The 20,557-nt window shown below is 37.6% G+C and overlaps 1 protein-coding gene across 6 annotated transcripts in view; it reads left to right on the forward strand.

Moving 5' to 3' along the window:
- CFAP44 (cilia and flagella associated protein 44) overlaps positions 1-20,557 on the forward strand; it is a 136,446-nt gene that overhangs the window by 71,700 nt on the left and 44,189 nt on the right. For all 6 annotated transcript variants that reach the window (XM_032299053.1, XM_032299052.1, XM_032299056.1 and 3 more), the window contains 7 exons: positions 906-1,051; positions 1,728-1,998; positions 4,678-4,733; positions 4,899-5,061; positions 5,705-5,835; positions 13,282-13,478; positions 17,659-17,833. In XM_032299053.1, the coding sequence (XP_032154944.1) occupies positions 906-1,051; positions 1,728-1,998; positions 4,678-4,733; positions 4,899-5,061; positions 5,705-5,835; positions 13,282-13,478; positions 17,659-17,833 (1,139 nt within the window). The remainder of the gene's footprint in view (positions 1-905; positions 1,052-1,727; positions 1,999-4,677; positions 4,734-4,898; positions 5,062-5,704; positions 5,836-13,281; positions 13,479-17,658; positions 17,834-20,557) is intronic.

The raw sequence follows: 20,557 nt of genomic DNA on the forward strand, positions 1-20,557 counted from the left end.
TATAGCAGATAATGCTGTTAGTAACCCAAAATGTTACTTTGTTTATTGCCTTGCATTAAAAAAAGCTTAAAATTTTATATAAACAAAATTGAAAATGTGATTAACCCTCTGCAAACTCTCTGTTGATGGTTATATATTTAAACTGGTCATTAATCCTGAACCATTAGATTGTGAAGTGACTGGACAATAAAAATACCCAAGGTGAAAAAATAAAGAAAATTTGTTCTGGTTGTTCTCAGTGGGAGAGCTTAGCTGAAACAATCAAGTATGACATTGTCAAAAGTGAAAACTTTAGTAATTTGATTTTCAGAGGTGATCATATTGTTACCTTCTCTTTATTATTTATTTATTTATTGTTCATAAAGTTGTTCTGACCTTCAATTTGTTTCCTGTAATAAGGAATCTCAGTAATAAGGACATTAGCGTTGGAGCAGTATAGCTCTTCCAGTTGGTCATTTGTCTTCTCACTACGTGGATAAATTTTTCAGAAATAGCCCTTCCTGGAAAATTAACAGTGTTTACAGTTTCCTTAGACTGAAAACTAGCTGTAAAAACAAGGAACTGCAAAACCCTATTATTTGTTACTGCTTATGCAAATTCTGCATAATAATGCTTGAAGAAATAAAATGAAATTCTGTAGGGAGTCAGAGCTGATCTCTCTCTTATAATGATTTTTAAGAGGAAACAAATCATCATATGGTTTTTATTATTATAATTATATAGTTGTGTATAAATGGATAAAGGAGATGATTTATAGAAATAAATCTATAATAGAAATTATGTAGAAATACATGTTTGAAAACATCTATTTTTTATTTTCGAATTTGAAATAATCAAAAAATTCTTATGCATTTACGTGTGTTATATTCAAGTACCACCTTCTATGTTACTTATCTCTTTTCCAGGGTGACTATGATTCTGGTTTTCTGTATCACTGTGAGTTCCCCCCTTGTGATAAAAGCAATAATTTCGAAGAACAAAAAGATGAACCTTTTGATGTCCATTATCTTGAGAATACAGATGATAATCCCATCCAAACTATCACTTTCAAGTGAGTGGTATTTCAAAGAGCTTTAAAAAACCATATCCCATTGGTGTCTATGCTTTTGTCCATCATGGATATTGTCAGTTTTTAGAGATCCATCCAAATGAAGGAGTATTCAAAAAATATTTGGTTAAATAAATCAAATGAATAAATAGGATCAAAGCTAATCCTGAAATTATATTTCTCTATTCTTTTGTATTAGTATGTTAGGGCTACCACAATAAGACATCACAGACTAGGTCGCTTAAACAGCAGAAATTTTTTTTTCTCACAGTTCTGGAGGCTAAAGTTCCAAGATCAAGATGTCAGCAGTTTGGTTTCTCTTGAGGCCTCTCTCCTTGACTTACAGATGACTGCCTTCTTGCACAGTCTTTTCTCTGGGTGTGTGCTATCCTGATGTCTGTCTGTGTGTCCTAATCTCTCCTTATCAGGACACCAGGCGGACTGGATTAGAACCTACCCTAGTATTCTCATTTTAACTTAATTACCTCTTTAAAGGCCCTATCTCAATGCAGTTACTTCCCAAAGTATTAGGGGTTACCGCTTCAATATATTAATTTTGGGGCTGTACAACTCAGTCCATAACAAGTTTGTTATTAATTTAGCTATTTGTTAATTGACTTGAAATTAAGCATTATTTTCAGATTAATGGGAAGAATAATTTACGTTTTTTGTTTCATAGCATTAACAAAATTATGATGTTTTGTGGAATGAAAAATGGAGCAATTCGAGTCTATGTCCTAGATGAGAATGATCCTTCATTGACCAGTTTGGTGAACTATTGGCACCTCAATATGCATGACAATAACTATGGATGTATTAAAAGTATTGCTAGTAGCTTTGATGATCGTTTCTTGGTGACTACTGGCGGAGATGGTAATATCTTTGTTTTCAACATTTTTTCTGAATTTATGCTAAGGAAAGACATCAAGGCCAAGGTGCCATCTCCCAGGGTATGTAATTAATTAACCAGTTAAGTAATAACAAACTTTATTCAAAATGCTAATATCAAAATGGTTCATATTCTTTATAAATTTAAATTTATTTAGACACATTCACCTTATAGTGATTATAGTCTAATCTTTCTGCTAGTATTATAATTTGACTTTCTGGTGCTCCTATATAAAATATTAAAGGTATTACATTTCCCTTATTATTAAAGATTGGAATTCCCCAAATTAGAAAAGCATATGTCCATTTTTCTATGTAGTCAAAAGTTTGTATTAAAAAAAAACTTTTTTTAAAATTTTTTTTTCAAAGTTCACAGTTTTTTCAGATTGTATTTTGCTTTCCATTTATTCATTGACTCAATGTAAGGGCTAATATAGGATGTATGCCATGAAGTGTGCTTTTGACGGGGGTTGCAAAAATATCTTTCTTTAGTATTAGAATGTGACAGTGTGGGTCATGATTGAGTATAAAGTATTTTTTTAAAAGCAGAACTAGATTGTTGGCTTTGTGATGAAGTTTGGGGGTTCAGATCCCCAAATTATGTCCTTTTCTGGTCATATTACTTGAATTTCGTATATTATTAAGGCAGTTCCTTCAGATAAAATCAGTAGTTAATAACCATTAGAATTGCTCCTAAGGAGAAAGGAGTTGTATTAAAAAGATTACAACTAAAATTCCTATGAACATATTGGCTTCCCATTTAGCCAGTAGCCTACTTCAAAGAACACATAAAGAATGTAGGGAAGATATGAGTAGGTCAATTTGCATTTCTCCTAATAGCAAAATTTGGAGTATGGGCTGCTGTTTAGAGAGGAAAAAGGAATTACAGGAAAGAAAGTATATAAACAAGAAGAAAATGTGTTTCTACTTTGTGCCAGCTCTCTCTGTAGAAACCCATATTGGGTAGAAAAATACTATTCCACATTTGAATAATCATGTTCTTTTATTTATGGCTGCAATCAATATTTCTGAAATCACTGAAGCAGACATTGCTTTTAAGAAGGAAAAATTAGGCTGGGACAAGTGTCTCATGCCTGTGGTCCCAGCACTGTGGGAGGCAAAGGCAGGAGGATCATGAGGTTAGATTGAGACCATCCTGGGTAACATGATGAAACCTCGTCTCTACTAAGAATACAAAAAATTAGCCGGGCATGGTGGCACGCACCTATAGTCCCAGCTACTCTGGAGGCCAAGGCAGGAGAATTGCTTGAACCCGGAAGGTGGAAGTTGGAGTGAGCCGAGATTGTGCCACTGCACTCCAGCCTGGGTGACAGAGAGAGACTCCATCTCAAAAGAAAAAAAAAAAAAAAAAAAAAAAAAAACAGGAAAAAATTAGAAAGAATTTTTTAAAAAACAACTAAGCTCTGCACTGGTCTGAGGTTCTTACCTTGCTGTACTTTGGAATCAGCTGGGGAGCCCTAGAAGTACAGATGCCGGAGCCTACCCAAGAACAATTAAATTAGAATATCTGAAGGTGAGGTCCAGGCGTCAGTATTTTATAAACTATCCTTCATGTGATTCTAATGTGCAGCTAGGATTGAGATCCACTGGCATGTATTTTGGAACTTTGTGTAACTCAACCTTCTTGGAAACAACTGTGGCCAGGAGACAATTGTCCCAGTATCAGCATCAAATCCTAGAAGTCATACTGATATTAGAGAACCAGGGGACTTAGCTCTGGCCAATAAAAGAATAAAAAATAAATAAAATTCAGTAAATTTGTATCCTAAGTGATTAATAGTCAGTACAATTTATTAGCCATTATTGTCTCATATTGATCATGTTTTCTGACTTTGCTTTTATTAAAGTCGTAAACCTTGACTTTCATAAAAATACGTAGATTTACATTTCATATCTTTATCAAAAACAACTTTATCAAGAATATTTATTTACAACAAATGACAGCAAAATAGAGACCTGTCTTCTCTGAAAAAGAGAATAAAGTTTAATTTTATTTATGAACGTACTAGTTAGCCAACTAAGGCTATTTTGTTCCCTGGGTTATAATTCTTCTTTAACATCATGGACAAAGACATTTTACAGCCCAGCACCTGAATGAACAGAGTACTTTTAAGTGATTTGCTTCCTAGTTCCCTCAAATTTAGACTGATTTCCTTTCTGAAGGGAGATTTGTATTTCTGATTTCATATCTTTCTCTTTCAAGGAGGGTGATTATATTGTTCTTTGCATTTTCTACTTTGTGTCTTCCTTTGAGAAGGTGATATAAAATGCTTATTTAAAATTAAAAATATATATGTTGAAATATTTCTAGGGCACATTGAGGTATTTGCATGAATGATACCTGTGATAAAGGGATATACTGAAAAACAGTATTTTGAATTAAATGATCTAGACTGTTTTGAGAATTCTGTGTTAATAGCATTGAACATTAGTAATTTACATTTTGAGGGGAAATTATGGGGATTTTAACATTTTGCAGACATGTGATTAGGTTAAGACTTTTCCTACATACTCCTTCAAATCAGAAATGAGTAAGTTTAGTAAACTGCAATTTTTTCTTAGGTTTTTTTTTGTGAAACTACTTTTCAGACCTATAGTTATTAGAAACTGGCAGGAAAAAAACCCAACCAATTTGTGCTTTTAATTTACTTCTTCCTAGATATTTTAGGGAAAATGCTATGCAGTTTTAAAGGGCTAACCTTTTACTTCCCTTCTTATAGTTTGGAATTGAAACAGAGCCAATTCCAGAAGACATTGAAGATCCCAAAGCCTACAGGTATGGAACTTTTTGATAAATACTGACTAGGCCTGAGATTTTGCAAAACAAACAGTGCAGAAGTTGGCCTAGCTTAATGAATTTTCAAATTATTGAATACTAATTTTCTCTTTCTTTGCTGTTTCTATGTTATAACCTCTTACCGTTTTAAATTTCCGTTTTCAGTATTGAGAATGCTAGGAGAAAAAGAGAACATGACAAATTAATGAAAGAAGTGGAAGAAATAAAGGCAAGGAAGAGAGAGCAAATCAAAGCTTTGAGGAATGAATTTTGTAAACTATTAAAAATGAATGAAGAATTACCAAAGCATATGCAGTTTAAACGAACGGTAAGCCTAATATAAACTTGATATTTATTTTGACATATGCTGTTTCTGGATAGAGATGACTATTTTTCCAACAAGTAGAAACACTTAAAATCATCTTTCTTTTTGTTTGTTTCTTTCAAAATTTCAACAGCCATTTATTTTGGGCATCTTTTAATTTATTCTAGTGTGGAGCCCTTTATGAAGGAGATTCAACAAAAACTTGGTGATGTCAAGAAGACACCAGAGACTGCCATCTTTCATGGGTGGGGTCACACCAGGGGGGGATGTTCAGATATTGATCAGTTGCCATGAGGATCTACCTCATGTCCGATTTTTAGGTAAAAGCAGTTTCTCTGAGATGGTGAGAGTAGTTTTTAAAACTGTATACTCTCCAAATATTGATAGCATTCATTATTTTTATTGTGGGAAAAAAATCTTAAAACATGTAACTTTATTTGCATTATTGTTAACTGAGAAGAACATTTCTCCTTATATTGTGGAAGTAACATTAACAATATGCTATTTTTCTTCTATAATGGAGAGAGTGTATGACATTTGGGGAAGAGTTATGATGCATCATGAAACTGGGAACAAAACTGAAATCTGTATGAAACAGAGAGTTGATAAAGTACCCATTTTGATGAACGGATCTTCTTATCTGCAGGATTTTGATGTAGATTCCAGAATCCGCGATGAGATAAACAGAAAAACAGCTTTCAAAATTCAACAAGTAGAAAAGGAATTAGCTTGGGAAAAAGAGAAGCATGAACTCGGCCTAATGAAGCTAAAGAATCGGTAGAATCCATATTCTCTACAAGCTAAGATGTTTGAGAGCACACGTTTGAATAACATAGTGTATAGTAGTGTCAGTGAAGTGGCCAGATAAGAGGGCTCTGGAAGGTACCCACTAACTTGAAATCTCAAGGAATCGTCTTGTCACTGCTACTGGTATTTTCCTGAGCTTTCTGTACTCCCCTTTCTAGTTTAAATGTGGGAAATTAGTTTAACACTTAGATTTTTAAAATTATACAATACATATTTACTTTCTCTTTTGATGAATTATTTATTTTATATCAAGTTAATTAATGAACATGTATGTATTAAGAAATAAAAATTCAAATAGAATCAAAGGACTTGAAATAAAAGACAACCACCTCTGGTTTTATCCCTGTCATGCATCAATTTAACTTCCAGAGGAAATGATTGTTTTTTTTTTGTCATTTATTGAGATATAATTTATATAAGTAAAGTATGTAAATCTTAACATCTTGAAAAGTTTTTGCAGATGTATAGATATATGTACTACTCAGATTAAGATAGAGAACATTTATAGCGTTTCAGCAAGTTCCCCCATGTGCCCCCCACCCCAGGAAATACTTATTCTCCAAAGTTGAATCTTTATTGCCATATATTAGTTTGGTTTGTGAATTCCATATAAATAGAGTGTTACAGTATGGATTCTTCTGCATTTGGCTTTTTTTTTTTTTAAACTCATGATGTCTAAGATTATCAGTGTTGTTACATGTAGCAGTAGTGTATTCTATTCCATTGCTTTTTAATATTTCTTTAAAATGATTATACCACAGTTTATCCCTTCTACTGTTAATAGATATTTGAGTTGTTTCTGTTTTTGGGATACCATAAATAATACTACTGTGAACATTGTGTATGTTTTTTGATGGATATAAGTGCTTATTTCTGTTGGTTATATACGCAGTTGTGGAACTGCTAGGCCATAGGTTATATGCATGTTTAGTTTTATTAGATCCTGTCAGTTTTTCAGAATGGTTTGATCAATTTACACTCTTACCGTTAATGTATGAGAATCCCTATTGTTCCCCATTGTGTTAGTTTCTTAGGGCTTTTGTTAAAAAGTACCACAAACTGATTCGCTTAAAACTGGTTATTTATTGTCTTACACTTCTAGAGGCTGGAAATCCAAAATCAAAGTGTCAGGCAAGTTGGTTCTTTCTGAGGACTTGGTGGGGGAGAATCTGTTCTATACCTCTCTCCAAGCTTCGGGTGGTTTGCCAGCAACTTTTGGTTTTCTTGGCTCATGAATCTATCACTCCAAATCTTCTGCTTTCACTCGATATTCTCCCTGTGTCTCTTCATACAGTTTTTCCTGTGTATGTCTATCTCTATGTACAAATTTCCCCTTTTTATAAGAACACGAGTTATGTTTCATTAAGGCCTGCTGTAATTATTTCATTATAACTTGATTACCTCCATCAAGACCCTAGTTTCAAATAAAGTCACACTCTGAGGTGTTGGGGATTAGGACCTCAAGATAGGTTTTTGGGGGGACACAAATCCATAATACTTATGCTTGGGATTGTCAGTCCTTTAAATTCCAGCCATGATTAAATCTCATCACTTGGGATTGTCAGCCCTTTAAATTCCAGCCATGATTAAATCTCATCACTTGGGATTGTCAGCCCTATAAATTCCAGCTATTCTGTGGTGGCATCTCTATATGGTTTAAATTGGCATCTCCCTGATGAGTGATTTTCAGTCCTTTTTCATATATTTACCAATCATTTTTATATTTTCTATTGTTAAGTGTTTGTTCCAGTCTTTTGTCCATTTTTAAAACTAGGTGCAGGAATTGTTTACATCTGCATATGAGCTTTGGTTATTTATGTACATATGAGTGACTATATATGACATATGTGTATATGTGTGTTTGCATATGTAAAACATCTTGCTCTAGTATGTGGCTTTACTCTTAATGGAGTTGTTTGTTGAATAGAAGTTTTTGTCTTTTAATGAAGTCTTTTTTAAAAAAGATTAATGCTTTTATGTTATACTTGGAGAACCTTTGCCTACTCCCAATTCATAAAATAATTCTGTGTTTTCTTCCAGAAGCTCTATTGTTTTTCCATTATCCATCTTGAATAATTTTTATAAGTGGTGTGAGATCACGTCATTTGTTTTTATACTGATGTCCAGTTGACCTAGTATTGTTTGTTGAAAAGACCATCCGTTCTGTACTAGATTCTAGTGATGCTTTTGTCATAAGTTAGGTTACTGTACATTCGTGGGTCTGTTTCTGAACTCTATCTTATTGGCCTATCTGTCTATCCAGGTGCCGTTATCACTCTGTCTTAATTAACTCTTGACATCTAATATTGTAAATCCTCCAGCTTTGTTCTTCTCTCCAAGATTGGTTAAGTTCTTTGCATAGAATCAACTTGTCCATTTCTAGAAAATGCATGCTAAAATTTTTATTGGAATTACATGGAATCTGTGGAAATAATAGACATTTAAAGAATAAATTCCTATTTAGGAATAATAGACATTTAAATAATAAATATTATCTTACATAAACATGATATATCTTTTTTTTTTTTTTTTTTAAAACCAAAAAAATGAAAAAAAAAAAGCAAACGCTACATATTCTGAGCGTGCTGTATTAAGGAGTCAGCCACTGTTACTTGTGTTTTGGCAGAGACTTGAAGGCAACCAGAAGCGTGGGAAAGCTTTTTATTTATTTTATTTTATTTTTTTAATTTATTTTTTATTTTGGAAAAAAAGAAAAAAAAAGAAAGAGAGAAAGAAAGAAAAAAAGAATGAAGGAGAGGAAGAGAGAGGAAGAGGAAGAGGGAGAACGGGAGTGTTGCTTTATTGCCCAGACTAGAATGCAGTCTAAAAACGGGTATTGAAAACCTCTTTTACGCCAATAATTGTGCTTAATAATGGAGACAGGAAAAAAAATGATATATCTTAAAAAGAATCGTGATATATCTTAAAACATATATCTTAAAAAGAATCAGTTTTAATATTTTTATAGTGGTCACAACCATATATCTAAAAAATGTATTTATATACATTTATTATTAGTCATTTTTATTGACTTCCTAGTGCAGTAGCTAAAAATTTTCTTCACCTTAACGCATGCTTTCCTCTACCTTCTTGAAAATGTAGAATATATTATTGTAATTATATATATTCTACATGTAATATATAATTATATGTATTATATATAAATGAAGAATATATTATAATAATTGCTTTAATGTCCTTGTCTGCTGGGTATATTATCTGTGTCATTTCTGTGTATCTTTCTATTGACTGATTTATTTCTGTTCATTTTGGGTTACATTTTTATGCTTTTTAAAATACTTTTTTTTGGGTTGCATTTTTATACTTTTGGCCTGTCTGCCTGGTAAATTTTACACTGTAGGTGCTAGATATTTCTGTATACTTAAAAAACTTTTAAAAAAAAATTTCAGTAGGTTTTTAGGGAACAGGTGGTGTTGGTTATGTGAAAAGTCTTTTAGTGGTGATTTCTGAGATTTCGGTGTACCCATCACCTGAGCAGTGTACACTGTACCCATTGTGTAGTCTTTTATCCTTCACCATCCCCCATCCTTTCACCTGAGTCCCGGCAGAGCTACCGAGCTCCGGGCTGGTACTGAGGAGTGTCTGCAAAGAGACCCGTGATGTGATCCATCTTCAGATCTTGCAGCCATGGATACCAGTACCTGCTTCAGTGGCGGTAACAGGGGAGTGTAGCGGACTCTGTGAGGGTCCTTGGTTATGCTTTTGTTTAGTGTGCTCGTTTTGTGTTGGTTGGCTCCAGCCAGGAGGTGGCCATTTCAAGAGCCCATCAGCTGCAGTCCTGTAGGGAGGGTGCAAACTTGCCCTACGAACACCTGGTTAAGTATGCAGGTTTCTCAGGCAGGGCCCTGTAGAGCTCCCAACATTATGACCTTTGTTTTCAGGTACCAGGGAATGTAGAGAAAGACTGCCAGGTGGGGGCAGGGATAGGTGTGTCTGAGCTCAGCCTCTCCTTGGGTGGGGTTTGCTGCTGCGGCTGCTGTGGGGATGTGGGCGTGGTTTCCAGGCCAATAGAGTTATATTCCCAGGGGGATTATGACTGCCTCTGCTGAGTCTTACAGGGAAGTTGGGGAAAGCTGGTAGTCACAGGCCTGACCCTGCTCCCGTGCAGCCCAGAGTCCTAAAGGTCAGTCTCACTCCCACCATACCATCCCAAAAGCAAGTCTATTTCCAGATAGCTGCTGAGCAGGGCTGAGAACTGCCCCAGACCAGGAGCCTCCCCATTGAGAAAGTAAGCAGATTCCGTTTTTTAGGCATCTCAGTGAGCCTGCATGGGTGATCCAGTTCCTTCAAAGGGTCTGTGGATTCTCTCAAGTTTTCTGGGTATGTTCCTATGGTAGTTCTTGGAGTAAAAGTTCATGATGTGAGTCTCCACACAATGCTCTGTCTGGAACTGCAGGCTAGTCCTGCCTCCTATCCACCATCTTAATCTCTGTATACTTTAAAATATTGTTGAACTTTGTTTTGGGAAAAGTTTGGTTTTGTTTTTCTGAGACTTGCCTTTGATCTTTGTTAGGTGAGATCGGGGCAGCCTTTAGTCTAGGGCTAATGTTTCCAGCTACTCAGACAACACTCTTCTGAGTAGACTATGTATTATCAGGTTTATTATCAGCTATTTCAACTGTGTGAGATCTGTGGATTATTCTGCCTCTTCCTTTCTGGTGGTTCTTTTCCCAGCCTCAGGTAGACTCCTTCTCATGGAGTGCTGATTAGTGCTTAACTGCAGAGTGAGAGGGAACCCTCTCCAGATCTTCAGAGCTCTTTCTCTCTCTGCCTCTGGGTCTGTCTATCTCGTGCTGCTATCTCCTCTCTGGTACTTCACCCTGAAAATTATAGCACTTTTTACCAGGTATTACATCTCTGAATAGGTGAATTTCTGGATAATATTTCAATATTTGAATCGTTGAATTATAACCAGATTGCTACCTGCTAAAAGGTGAAAGTGGTGAAGAAATTCATTTCAGGAAGAACTCTCAGCATAGCAGCCTATGTTTGGCTTTAATAAGTATTTGCAGTATATTTATAAGTATATATATGTATATATATTCATATATATATGAATCCCAACTTACAAACTTAGGTATGTAAGTACATGGCTTTTTTTTGTTGTTTAACTTAAATCTGACTTTGACTCTGGGCTTTCATCAAGAAGATAGGAAAGTCAGTCTCAGTACTACTGAAACTCATTGTGTCATTTTCCCAGCCTACCTGCTTCTTTTGGTCCTTTGATTCTGTGGTTTCTGTGCTCTGCTGGAGCAGGCAGTGTTTTGTGAGGCCAGGAGCCCCCTGCGCTGTACATCAAACACACATACAGACATCACTCTTAAGCCCTTACCATCTCCCCAGATGCTTTCAGATGCAGGGAACTAGTGCCCGCAGCTCTAAGACCCACTTGCCCATCCTCCTCCAAGTCAGGGTTCACTTCTGCCTCCCCACTATCCTTATTATCAAATACTCTTTTCCTTAACTCCTGCTTTCTGTCCCTGATCTGGGCACCCTCCATCCACAATAGCATTATGTTTTCAGGGAACATATGGAAGAAGGCAATAAGAACCTATCTGACTGGAATGTGGGGAGAGGTTAAAGTTGTACCACCAAATAACATTGCGTATTACGAATGTTTTCATTTTTACCGATATAATAGGCCAAATATAATAACTCTTGGTTGAATAATTTAATCCTTTTGATTATTGGTGGGGTTCAGCATTTCCTTTCATATGCCTATAGTTTATTTATATTTATTCTTCTGAGAATTGTCTGTTTAGATTTCTTTTTCATTTTTTCTTTGGGTTCTGTTTATTTCCCCTATTATTTTTAATTTTAGCCTCTTTGTCTATATTACAGATATTTGTCTTTTATTCTGCATATTGTAAATGCTTTCTCCTACTCTGCCATTTGCCTTAAACTTTGTTCATATTTTTCTAACTATGCAGAAGTTTTAATTTTTATGTGATCAAAACCAGCCATATTTTCTGGTCTCATGGAAAGGCTAAAATTTAAAAGTTCCAGTGGGCAAAAACATAAAGGAAAATAGTCTTAAAGAGATGAGAAAGTACTATGAAAGAAAAGGGAAAATTAAAAAGAAATAGTAAATCATTTTAAAAGGAGACATAGAGTTTAAAAGACTAAGTTAGAAAAATAGTAAGAAAGGCCAACAAGCTAGGAATAATCAATATATACAAAAATAAATTCCAAAATGAAAAGTGTGTGTGTGTGTGTGTGTGTGTGTGTGTGTGTGTGATAATGATGAACCAATGCCCCCAAATAACAAGGTAATTGATGAAAAATTTTTAAAATTAATTTTAAAAATTGACATAGATGAAGAGCTTTTTAAAAAAAGACAATGTGGGCTATGAGAGAAAGATGAACTGGAGATTAGTGTGATTTCCTGAGCTTAATGTTTTTTTACAGAGGCAAATGGAGGAATCCAATAGATGGGGACTTTCATGAAATGTTATTAAATATGAAAAACTGAGGGGCAAAGAATAGAAATGAGGAGGTCTGTACTTTTATTCAACTGCTCAAGCTCTGCTCTCCTTATAGTTACTACATACAAATAAATTGCATTGCCACATGTATGTAAACACACATATATACACCACACATACCATGTAATTTAAAAAAAACAAAATGTATGTGAGATGCATAATGCTTTAGTGAGATGAAGAATGAATATTCTTTAGTTTCTAGGGAATGAATGTTAAAAATTATTTTTCTACTTTTTGATTTAGAGACTCTTCACTCACACACATATTTATATATTTATATAATTTACATGTTATATTTATTCATATATCTATGCAATAAAACACAAACTATAATAGATAATTATGTATTATAGATAATTATATATAAGTTATGTATAGATTATATATTATAGATATCTATAATTTATATAGATATAATATTATATATCTATTATATATATATGTAATATATATCTATTATATGTTACAGATAATTATATATAACTATTATATGTCATATAACAATCATATATAGGTATATGTGTAGATATATATCTACATAATATTTAACATATAGTCTATTATATATAATATGTAGAGAGGTGGATTATATTTCCTCAGAGTTTGATATGATCTATTTACCATTAAACTGCAGTCTGCCTGCAAAATTTTCATTTTCCCACATATTAGCAAAACACTGGTATTATAGTGATTAATAATGAGTTGTTCAGTCTTTCCATTAGAAAGACTGTATTTGCTCTTTAATCAAGTCCAATTCAATCTCCATGACATCCTGTTGGTATATATGGTTAAAATTTGAGTCTAGCACAGTATAATGATAATAAAAATAATATAGTTTTATTTTGTTACTTAGTAATTATGCAGAATGATCAAAACGGTGACTATTGACAATACTTGTTTTATTTTTCAGATTTCGTGATCCATTGGAAAGTGATACTATTGTGGTTCATGCCATACAAAGTGACCACAAGATAACCTCTTACAGGCTGGTGCAGCCCTCTAAGTACTCCAAATTCAAACGAGCAAGTCAGTCAGAGAGAAGACCAAGCAAACTGGACAGGTTTGAAAAAGAGGGAGCTGGAAGAAAGGACAGCCAGAGAGATGCAGGTAGCCTATGTCAAGAAGGCTTTTAAATTCTTAATTCCTAAGACTTCAAAACTGAATTGTCTGTGGGCAGAACCATTGAACCTTCTTTGGTGCTTGAGCTCAATCTCTTGTCCCTCTTCCTTCCATGATGGGTTGCTTTGGAGTACATAATCAATGGAGACAAAAGTATACAGTATAGCTGAGAATGAGAGGCCACATTTTTCCAACAAATGCTCCATGCCCACTGTGTCGCCTTTAATGTAGTTTGTAAGAAGCCCTACCCTGGTCATGTGACGAGAGTGGGTGAGAGGACTGGATGCTGCTGTTTCCTTACTTGCCACATCTGGCTATTGTTAAATCTAGGATTTCCCCAGATGCTAGGTTCTAGGCAGTGGTTCTTTTCAGATTCCTGGGCTCCATCCCAGAATGTGGGGCTAAAACACTGCATTTCAGACTGTTCCAAGAACATACGCTTTACACAGAATGAGCAGAGAATACAGGTATGAAAATAGTACCTCTAATCCCTTCAACCTGTTTCTTGTGGCTTTCCACAAGGTGACTGCAGATGAGTAGGAGAAGAACAAGAATTCTGGAAATGGCTTGGAGAACCAATCAGCAATAAATAAAAGGTGCTGCTGCAGCCTGGCTAGATCTAGGCTATTGACCATGATACAATACGAACATTAATATTGGTTTATCCTCCTCATTGAGAAGTTTTTAATGTCTCCTTTTTGATTCTAGGATAAATTCTGGAACTGCTGTCCTAGTGCTCAGTCCTTCCACAATCTATACCTATTCTATGTTTCTAGCAGTGCCTTCTCATACTGTTCAACACCTGTTTAGTCTTTTGTCCTGCCTGCTGCTTTTTGGGAACAAGCCCAAGCCTGTATGTGGGTGCCCCGTGTCCTGGCAGTAACAAGGGAGTGAGAAAAGAAAATAAAGACAAAGATACGAGAGTAGAAGTTCACAGCATGGGTCCAGGGGTCCAGTTCACTCTCTCATGGGGTGAACTGTGTTGGCACCGAGCTCTGGGTTCCACGTGCTTTTATTAGGTGTATATACTTGTTAATTGAGGGGTGGGGGAGCAGGAAGGGATGATCAGGGGAGGACTTGAAACTGTTGGGAGAGGCCTTGAAACTAAGGTGGGCAAGATAGCCAAGAGAGAGGTGTGGTCTGCCGTATTCAGTAGCAGACGTGATTCTCATGCAAACCTAGAACACTGAGTTCTAGCACTGGTTGCTGCCAAGGTGCATTTGCGTCAGAAGCTTAGCGGATAAGACACCACCAGGTTTCATCACACCCAGTGCATCACGGGGCTGGACACAGAGCAAACAAGATTACTCCATATTCTGAGAACCTAGACAGAGCCTGTGGCATTCTGGTAATCTCTGCCCTGCAAGGCTTTTTCCCCTTGCAAGCTCCCATCTGCAGAGACCCTCCTGGATCTTGTGAGCAGAAGTTGCCTCCCTTCTCAGAAGTCTTAACACAAGTCCTTTTTACGAGATCCTCATGCAGCCTCCATGTTGAGAAGGCGTTCGTGGGACCAAAGCAGTATTTCCTGCTCTGCAACCACCCTGTGGTGTTCCACGGCTTTACAGCACTGTCAGATGGTCTTAGGCCTCCTGTTGCCGCTTGATTTCTTTTACTGCACCAATATTTGATATAGTTTAGTTCGGGGTTTAAGCTTCAGCGTACAAAAAGCAAGGCAAGCTTATAATTATTTAACTAGAAATAACTTAGGTCTGCCCCTGGCCATCTTGACCCACAGCTGCTCCCTAATTATGTCTGCACTTCCACACCCAGGCTCCTGCTGGAGTGACCTCTTCACTCCTTTCCTCTCTGAATTCTACCAATTCTTGGGATCTAGCTTAAGTTTCTTTTGTTTCATAAAGCCTTCCCATGACCACCCTGGCCACATAAACTTTTTCTCTATACCACCATATATTTGAAATATGAAATATGATTAAATAGTTATTTGTAACTATATAAATATCTCATATTATTTATTTTTTCATGTCTATATGTAGCTTAAACATGAATAGAGTGATTCCCTAATAGAAACTTGTTAGTAGATCAGGTGCGGTGGCTCACCCTGCAGTCCCAGCACTTTGGGAGGCAAAGGCGGGTGGATCACTTGAGGTCAGGAATTCAAGACCAGCCTGGCCAACATGCTGAAACCCCATTGTACAAAAATACAGTAATTAGTTGGGCATGATGGCACATGCCTGTAGTCCCAGCTACTTGGGAGTCTGTGGCAGGAGAATCACTTGAACCCCAGAGGCAGAGGTTGCAGTGAGCCAAGATTGCACCATTGCACTCCAGCCTAGGAGACAAAGTGAGACTCCATCTCAAAAAAAAAAAAAAAAAAAAAAGTTGCTAGTTGATAAAGCCAATTTTCTTTTTTTTATTTTTCTTTTCTTTTTTTCTTTCTTTTCTTTTTTTTTTTTTTTGAGACATAGTCTCTCTGTGTCCCCAAGGCTGGAGTGAAGTGTTGCAACCTTGGCTCACTGCAACTTCTGCCTCCCAGGTTCAAGCAATTCTGGTACTTCAGCCTCCTGAGTAACTGGGATTACAGGTGCGTGCTACCACACCCAGCTAATTATTTTTTCATATTTTTAGTAGAGATGGGGGTCTCACCATGTTGCCCAGGCTGGTCTCAAACTCCTGAGCTCAGGTAATCTGCCCACCTCAGCCTCCCAGAGTGCTAGTGTAACATAGCTAGCCTAAAGTTAGAACCTGAGCAATGCCGTTTTATACAAGACAAAGCTGTTTTCCAAAATTAAGTTGTAGTGGCTGCCCCATTCTCCTCACAATAACTGCTGGCCTTGGCTTCTGTAAATAAAACTGCTAGTTTGCTCTGCAAAATAACTACTATGTAAAGCTGCTTAAACTTTGCTTATCAGTAACTGCTCTCTGTGGCCCTAATGTAACAGGAAAGCAGTCCTAACCCACGCCATCTTGGCTCCTGCGACTTGTAATAAGTAACTAAGGTCTGTGATTTCCACCTTACCCAGATAATGTGTAAACAAATGTTTATCTTGACTTCTGTAAACCACTTAAGTAACGAACGGAATGACAAAAGTCCCCTGGCCCTTGGAATATCCAGAGCCCTGTCTTTGTCCAAGAGGTAATTTACAGAATCCACTAGCCCTCAGAATGTCTGAAGCCTTTTCATCCCCATCCCCGCTCCTCACCCCCACTCCCAAGGTGGTATAAAAAGTCTTTTCGGGTATAAAAAGTCTTGGCACCCTCCTTTCGATGCCACAGGTTGGAGAGACGTGAGTCCTCTGTGGTCGCCGGCATAATAAAGACCCTGTAATCTGTCATACTTTTGTCTTGGTGTTAACTTTCTATGCTAGGTCCTGTATAACACTAGGATTATAGGTGTGAGCCACCGAGCCTGGCCATAAAGCCAGTAATTTTTGAATTATTTGATTGTGTTTCTGACGAGTTTTTAGTTGGCTGCAGAGCACTTCAGTTGGTATGTACCACCTCAAATCATATGTATCAAATTGGACTTACTCGATTTTTCTCCTTTTCCCCACCATCATGTCACAAACACTCCTTCCCAACATGTTAAATGATGGGAAGGACCATCATTTATGGTTCACCATCATTTATCTTGTTCTCTAATTGTTTAATATATGCCTTATCTTGCCAACTTTTAATAAGGTTCTTAAAAGCAAAAAATGTGACTTAGATCTTTTTATTTTGGGATTTCACAGGACTTATTATGGGGTTGAATTCATAGTAGTTCGTCAATAAATACTTTTTTGTTTTTGTTTTTGAGATGGAATCTTGCTCTGTTTCTCAGGCTGGAGTGCAGTGGTGAGATTTCAGCTTACTGCAGTCTCCACCTCCTGGGTTCAAGCAATTCTCCTGCCTCAGCCTCTCAAGTAGCTGAAATTACAGGAACACACCACAACAGCTGGCTAATTTTTGCATTTTTAGTAGAGATGGGGTTTCACCACATTGCCCAGGCTGCTCTGAAACTCCTGACCTCAAGTGATCTGCCTGCTTCAGCCTCCCAAAGTCCTGGGATTACAGGTGTGAGCCACTGCACCTGGTACTCAATAAATACTTTGGTTTACAAATTCAACATATTCTCTGCATTTTTTTTTATCTGGCAGATTAAAAACGATATTTGCGAGTATTATTTTTATGTCTGAAAATGACTAAAAAATGTTGATTCTCTGTATAGGTGAGAGTGTTATTGAACAAGAGGACTCAATAATAGAAAAAGGGAAGAAATTTCGGCCTAAAACCCTAAGTGAAATTATGGTGAAAAATCAAATTGAGAAAACGAGAAAACTTATATTAAAAGCTGAAAGAGCACAACTGAAGATTCAACAGAGAAAAAAAGAATGGGAGGAACTGTGAGTTTTTTACCTAAACTCTAATCTTTTTAATATTTGAGCCCCAAAATAATATATCTTAAAAATCTTTATATTTATTGACATTATCATTTAAATGCAAAAGTAAAAAAAATAGAAACAATATAATCAGAATGATTTTTAAGAATTAAGAAATGCTTTTCTATCTCAAAATGATAAACATATTCTCCTGTATGTTCTTCTAATATCTTATAGTTTTGACTTTTTATCGTTAACCATCTGAGGTTAACTTCTTTCTCAAAAAAAAAAAAAAAGTCTAATATTGATATGGGGGTGCTAGGAAGGGAAGGGTGTGGTCCCTTTAAATGACATGGCAGGAAGGAAGGGAAGTGCTGGGTAGAGAAAGGCATGGTCCCTGGCTAGGGCTCTACCTCCAGGGACCTAGGTGAGGACAGGCATTTCCTGCCCAAATGTTGCATTTCCCAAGACCACCCTGGCCTGCCATGTCCCCATCCTGGGTATTTAAAAGCCTGAGACCCTAGTGGCAGACACAGAAGTGGCTGGATGTCATGAGGGACACATTGGTTGAAGAAGACACAAGCAACTAGTTATCGAGAGCATGCAGGAGAAAGAGCAGGCTGACAGGTATCAACAGATGCCGGCAAGCTGGCAGGCCATTGACCAGTGGAATGAGGCAGAGTTTGGCAGCACAGTTGGCTGGGGCTGCCAAGTGGCCCAATTCCAGGGAAAAACCCTTCTGGCTCTCCCATTGGGGAGAGCTACTTCCATTCAATAAAAATTCGCATTCATTCTCCAAGCCCACATGTGATCTGATTTTTCTAGTACACCAAGGCAAGAAACCCTGGGATACAGAAATCCCTCCGTCCTTGTGATAAGGAAGGGGGTCTAATTGAGCTGGCTAACACAGGCTGCCATTAGACAGCAAACTAAGAGAGACCCTGTAACACATGCCCATTGGGGCTTCAGCTGTAAACATTCATGCCTAGACACTGCCTGGGGTTGGAGTCCCACAGCCTGCCCGTTGGTATGCTCCCCCTAGAGGTTTGAGCAGTGGAGCACCCCTATCATATACCCTTTGAGGGGAACAAGGGAATTTTTCCCATTTCAACTGGGGGCTCGTCCAGGATTGCAGAAGGTGAGTGTGGGTGAATGCCAGACTTTTGGGTCTGCCTCTCTTCTAAAACCCTGCCACCTCTCTTTTTCCTGCAGGTGAGATGCTCTGTTTTCCTTCTCTGAGTTTTAAAAACTCCACCCTAAGTGGGAAGTCAAAACCCCCAGACTTTGTCTCTTTTCTGTCTTTGAAATGACTCTTATGTCTTTCTTTATAACGTTAGGAGTTTTGCTACAAGCTGTGGAAATGTTACTAAGTACAATGAGCATTAGGCTCAGCTGCTGAAGGTGCAAATCAGACCAGCTGTTCCTAGAGGTGCCATGTATGCCTCCGACTTGACAGCTGCAGGCATGCATGGCTCAGGGCACCTCTCCTTACCCTTTTTCCTCCCAGCTTGGGTGCCTGGGCATGACTGCAGCAGGCAAGGGCCAAGCCCAACAGTCACTAGCAGGCTGGGAGAAAGCCATGACAGTAGTTGCAACCCCACAGGGTCAACAGACAAGTGTTTCTTGCCCACCATACCAATGGAACCTCTCCTCCCCTGGCCAAGGAATTCAACCTAGTCTGAACTGAGGGAAAGATACAAGTATTAGAAAGGCCCAGTTGCACTAAGCAAGGGATTCTTCCCCCAGAATCTCTCCCCTTTTTGCTCCTTAAACTATTTTCTTCTTTTCTAAGTGAAAGGACTCCCCCTCCCCCTTGACCCCTCTCCCTGCCACCAGTTCTGTTTCTGATAAGAAAGTTAACAGGAATGGCCCCTGCTGGCTGAGAACTGCACATTTGGCAGGCACATTTGAGACACTCTAAGTAGATACAGCCTCTAAAATACTTTTTCAGTCCCAACCTCGATTCCAAGCTTTCATCTGAGTCCCTAGAAAGGAAAACCAGGTCTGAGGGATCCAAAGCCAGGCAACAGGCACAATGTAAAGCAGGACCAATTCCTGCCAACTAAACTTCCTACCCCATGGAAAGAAGCCATGCTTCATGGCATAAACAGACCCAGGGAATTGTTTGCTGTCAGCAGGGAGAAATGGAGGCATAGGTGAGGGTGGTTAATTCCTATTCTCCAGGTTTCCCCTGCTTCCTGGGTATATACTGCAGTGGTACCTATGGCCAGCTCAAGGATAATGGATGGAAAGTGAAAGGAGAATGTACTCTTTCTCTCTCCGTCATACCCTGAATTTTCACTGAAAGAAGGAAGGGAATGAGGGACACCTCTCTTCCGTCTTTCAGAATGGGCGATAAGTTATCTTCATCATCCCCAGCATATACTCCTTTGGAGTATATCCAGAACCATTGAGACTACTTTGACCCTCAGAATCTGACCCCTTTTATCCCTCTCCACAAAGGTTTGGCCAAGTTATGATTTACAGGAAGGACTGGCTTGACCCCAGAAAGGAACCATTCATTTTGATACCATTCAGCAGTTGGAATTTTTCTATAGATGTGAGGACAGATGGTCTGAGGCTCCATATGTTCAGGCTTTCTGTAGCTTGCAAGGCAATCCAGACTTTTGCTCACAGTGTGAGATCAATTGATCCAGCCCTCCTGTTGGCCATCTCAGGGAAGGCCACAGGGGGTAAGCCCAGGGAATTAAAGATATGAGTCTCAGAGGCACCCCCAGCAGAAGAGTC

The sequence above is a fragment of the Sapajus apella genome, unplaced genomic scaffold (assembly GCF_009761245.1).
Source record: "Sapajus apella isolate SASKATOON/1434 unplaced genomic scaffold, GSC_monkey_1.0 scaffold40, whole genome shotgun sequence".
Taxonomy (NCBI): Eukaryota; Metazoa; Chordata; class Mammalia; order Primates; family Cebidae; genus Sapajus; species Sapajus apella.